At 54.7% G+C, this 3705-nt stretch overlaps 1 protein-coding gene across 1 annotated transcript; it reads left to right on the forward strand.

Moving 5' to 3' along the window:
• The first annotated feature begins 599 nt into the window (after window positions 1-599).
• On the forward strand, window positions 600-2894 carry LOC309858317 (major allergen I polypeptide chain 2-like). Its single transcript, XM_082750995.1, has 3 exons — window positions 600-682; window positions 1123-1304; window positions 2693-2894. The coding sequence occupies exons 1-3, from the start codon at window positions 622-624 to the stop codon at window positions 2771-2773; spliced, it is 324 nt and encodes a 107-aa protein (XP_082607121.1). The 5' UTR covers window positions 600-621; the 3' UTR covers window positions 2774-2894.
• The last annotated feature ends 811 nt before the right edge of the window (window positions 2895-3705 follow it).

The following is a 3705-nucleotide window of genomic DNA, read 5'->3' on the forward strand; positions in this document are numbered from 1 at the left end:
AGAAGGGAACAGGAGACATGATCTTACGTTAGGAGTGTTATCAGTCCTTGAGGAGCACTGCAATGGCCAGGAGTCCCGAGACTTCCCTGGTAGGGTGTACTTCAGGGCCCAAGAATGGTGCCCATGCATCCCTGGGGCTCAGTCCAGAGCCTGCAGCACTGAAGGTGGTCAAGAGGGTCTAGTTGGGCTCAGCACCCCATAGGTATCTGCAGGACTTCAACGTAGGCACAGGAAAGGCTGGCCGATCTTTTGTCAACCTGTAGTGGCATAGACTTGTCCTTGACACCTCATGTGATTGGGAGTATAATGCACTCGAAGCTAGGATAGGTTGGTGGAATGAGTCGCAGGCCACAGGGGTCAATGCTGGGGCTGGGACAACAGAGCAGTTGGCTCAGGATGGAGTCACTTGGAAATGCCAGCTCTAGTTGGTCTTTGGCAAAGGAAAAAACCACATCCTCTCCAGGAGGCTTTCAGCCCAAGGGCTGAGGGAGCCACACGTGCCAGGTCCTGCCCATAGGCCCTTGGAGCACCTAGGAGGGGTCTGGGCGAGGCTCAGGGAGCTAGTAGTTTATAAAGCCGCAGAAACGCTGCCCTGAGCAGAACATTCTGGTGGCTGACACTATGAAGGGGACACTGCTTATGCTGGCCTTGCTGGTGACCCAGGAGCTGGGCATCGAGATGGGTGAGAGTTGGAAGGAGGGACAGATAGCTTCCCTGCCCCTTGTCCCGCTCTATCTCACTCCTTCATCCCCCATGGTGATCTCCAAGTAGCTTCTAGGGACAAAGTTACGGGGCAGCTGGGAGGTCATTGCCCAGGAGTCCTGCATAAGCCCCCCTGAGGTTTCCAGTCACAGAGTGGAGGGAGAGGTTTGGAGATGGAGGGGTCCGTAGTTGTGCACAAAGTAGGGGATAGTTCGTTGGGGGTAGTGGGGCTTACGGAAGGTCAGAAGCAGGCAGGCTGGTACGTCTCGAGGCAGCAGTCAGGGCCCCTCACGCTGTTCCCTTCTGCTGAGAGTGTCTTGGTTTCTCCATCTGGGATGTGAGCAGTCCTGGGAGTGGGGAAACAGGAGCTTCCTACCCTGGTGATGCTTTCATTGAGGTGTTTTCTGTTTGTGTCTTCAGTGAAATCTTGCCCCATTTTTTATTCTACCTTTGGTTCCCTGGCCATTGGAAAGAGGTATCCGCTGGACGTCAACCTTGATGTAGTAGGTGCTACTGAACCAGAAAAAGAAGCCTTAGAAAAAATCCAGGACTGCTACAATGAGAAGGGACTTGTGGCCAAGGGCTTGGATCTGATTGTCATGGTAATTTACCTTTCCCCTCCCCTCCCCCTCCGCCCCAAGACACGCAGGCAGTGTATTGTAACATCGCACAGACAGACAAAAGGCACAGTCAGGGGCCACAGGATGGATAAGAGCTATGATGCTTGAAAATTCTGCCCTACGGCACACAGAACACGCAGCCGCCCGCCGCCTGCACACCAGCCTCTTCTACCACATGTGTCCCTTTCATGCCAATTGACACACAGCTGGAAAATCAGGCACTGATATCCGTGCAACACAGAAAGTGTGTTGACACGTGATTTTTTCCCCCCTACTTTACAGGAGCCAGCACTGCAGGAGTAGGACTTGATTTCATTTGATTTGATTTTTTGAAGATTTTCTTTATTTATTTGACAGAGAGAGACACTGCCAGAGAGGGAACACAAGCAGGGGGAGTAGGAGAGGGAGAAGCAGGCTCCCCGCTGAGCAGAGAGCCCGATGTGGGGTTCGAACCCAGGACCCTGGGATCATGACCTGAGCCCAAGGCAGACGCTTAAGGTCTGAGCCACCCCAGGCAGGAAGGCAAGGGTCCTTCCTTCCGCTCCCGCAGCTGTGGGAGCGCGCTCAGCTCTGTTCCCGGAATGTTGAAACCCAACCACCTGCCCTTGGACTCTCTTCTTAGGAAGGGGCTCCCTGGCTTGGGAGGCTTCTGGTTTTCGGCCCATTTCACTGCTCTCCTCGATGGCTGTTCTTTGGCTCCGAGTCCCACTTCCATCTGCCTCATCTTGGGGCCTGAAGCCGGGAGGGGGCCCTCGTTGTTTCAGGCCTGGGCCCCTGAGGCAGCCGCTCCCCCGGGCTGGTCAGCGCAGCCCTGAGGAGTGGTCTTTCTCCATCATTGTTCTGGTTGCGTTAGATAGATTTGGATCAGTCTGTGTCTCCCTCGGTCTTTCCCGAAGTGCCGATTCTGCCAAAGGCGAGGTTTGTGAAGAAGCAGAATGTGCTGGGTTCACAGAAGCGCACAGGGCCCAGGAGACCGCTCACTGCCTCGGCATCCACACCCCCTACCCCCCACGGCCCCACACCTGCCACATACCAGGCAGGGGCAGGAGGCCTCGACCCAGCCTCAGCCCCCTTGCTCCTCGCTCAGGCCCAGCCTCCATCACAACCTCCTGAACCTCTGGCCTCCCTCACTGGGGGGTTCAGACTCCCTTCTGACATCTATGTATGGGCCACCAGGGAGTCCTCTTTATCCCGTTCTGACAGATAGCAGCTCCCTTTCCAGCCATCCGTCTGGGGGCCGGATGCTCTTGCTGGGGCTGGAGCTGAGGACGGGCTCACCCAGAGGATGGGCCGTGGGGTGATCCCGGGAGGACGGATCACTCTGCCTGGTGCTCAGGTCTTCTGTACACCCTCGTCTTACTCTCTCCCAGGCTACCATCACCACCAGCAACCAGTGCTTCTCGGAAGCCTTGGCCCCACTGAAGGATGCCGTGGCCTCTTTGGGGAGATGAATCTTTGCCCCGGATGCCCAGTCTGGGCTCTGTTCTTCACACATGAAGCTGGAATCCCGACACCGGTCCTCACCTCTGTCAGTCTCTCTCAGGCTCGCTGTAATAAAGTAACTGCAGCTTAGCTCGGCGTGCCCTGTGTCTGTGTGCTCTGCAGAGAGCGTGCGAGGCCTGGCAGGGGGTCCCGGGACATGGCCAAGGCGGGTGACACATGTGGTCATCAAGAGCGTGGGGACTGGAGTTGGGCCGAATCAGGAGTGGGTGTGAGTGGATTCGTCTTTCTCGGGCGAGTCTCTCATCTGTAAAGGGGATTCTGTGTTCAGACTAAATGACACATATGTAACCCCAGGATTGACCACTCTGGATGGGTCAGAATGTTGCCCACGTAGCCTTTGGCTGAGTCTGGTGCTTGCCCAGTTGCAGAGCGTTTAGCTCCTTAAATGTCACCCTGGTCACTAGAGGGTGGACTCTAGCGTCATAACCTGAGGAGGCTTATTGCAAGCCTCTCTGTCTCTGAGGGGCAGCCGCCCTTTTATGTTTCTTAGGTGGATGTCTCCTGAGAAGCCCAGCCTTTCCTTCTTTCTTTCTTAAAAGATTTTATTTATTTATTTGACAGAGAGAGAGAGATACAAGTAGGCAGAGAGGCAGGCAGAGTGAGGAGGGGAAGCAGGCTCCCTGCTGAGCAGAGAGCCCGATGCGGGGCTCGATCCCAGGACCCCGAGATCATGACCTGAGCCGAAGGCAGAGGCTTAACCCACTGAGCAACCCAGGCACCCCCGTTTATTATAATCTTAATGAAAATACCAAGAGGATTTTTTTTTGAAGAAAAAAGTATTTTTTAAAAATTGTTTTTTACTGAGGTATCATTGACATAAGATCTGTAGTGCTTTACCTACCTTATCAGAGAGGGAGGCAAACCAAAGAGTACTTTATTC

The sequence above is a fragment of the Mustela nivalis genome, assembly GCF_964662115.1.
Source record: "Mustela nivalis genome assembly, contig: HAP1_SCAFFOLD_2172, whole genome shotgun sequence".
Taxonomy (NCBI): domain Eukaryota; kingdom Metazoa; phylum Chordata; class Mammalia; order Carnivora; family Mustelidae; genus Mustela; species Mustela nivalis.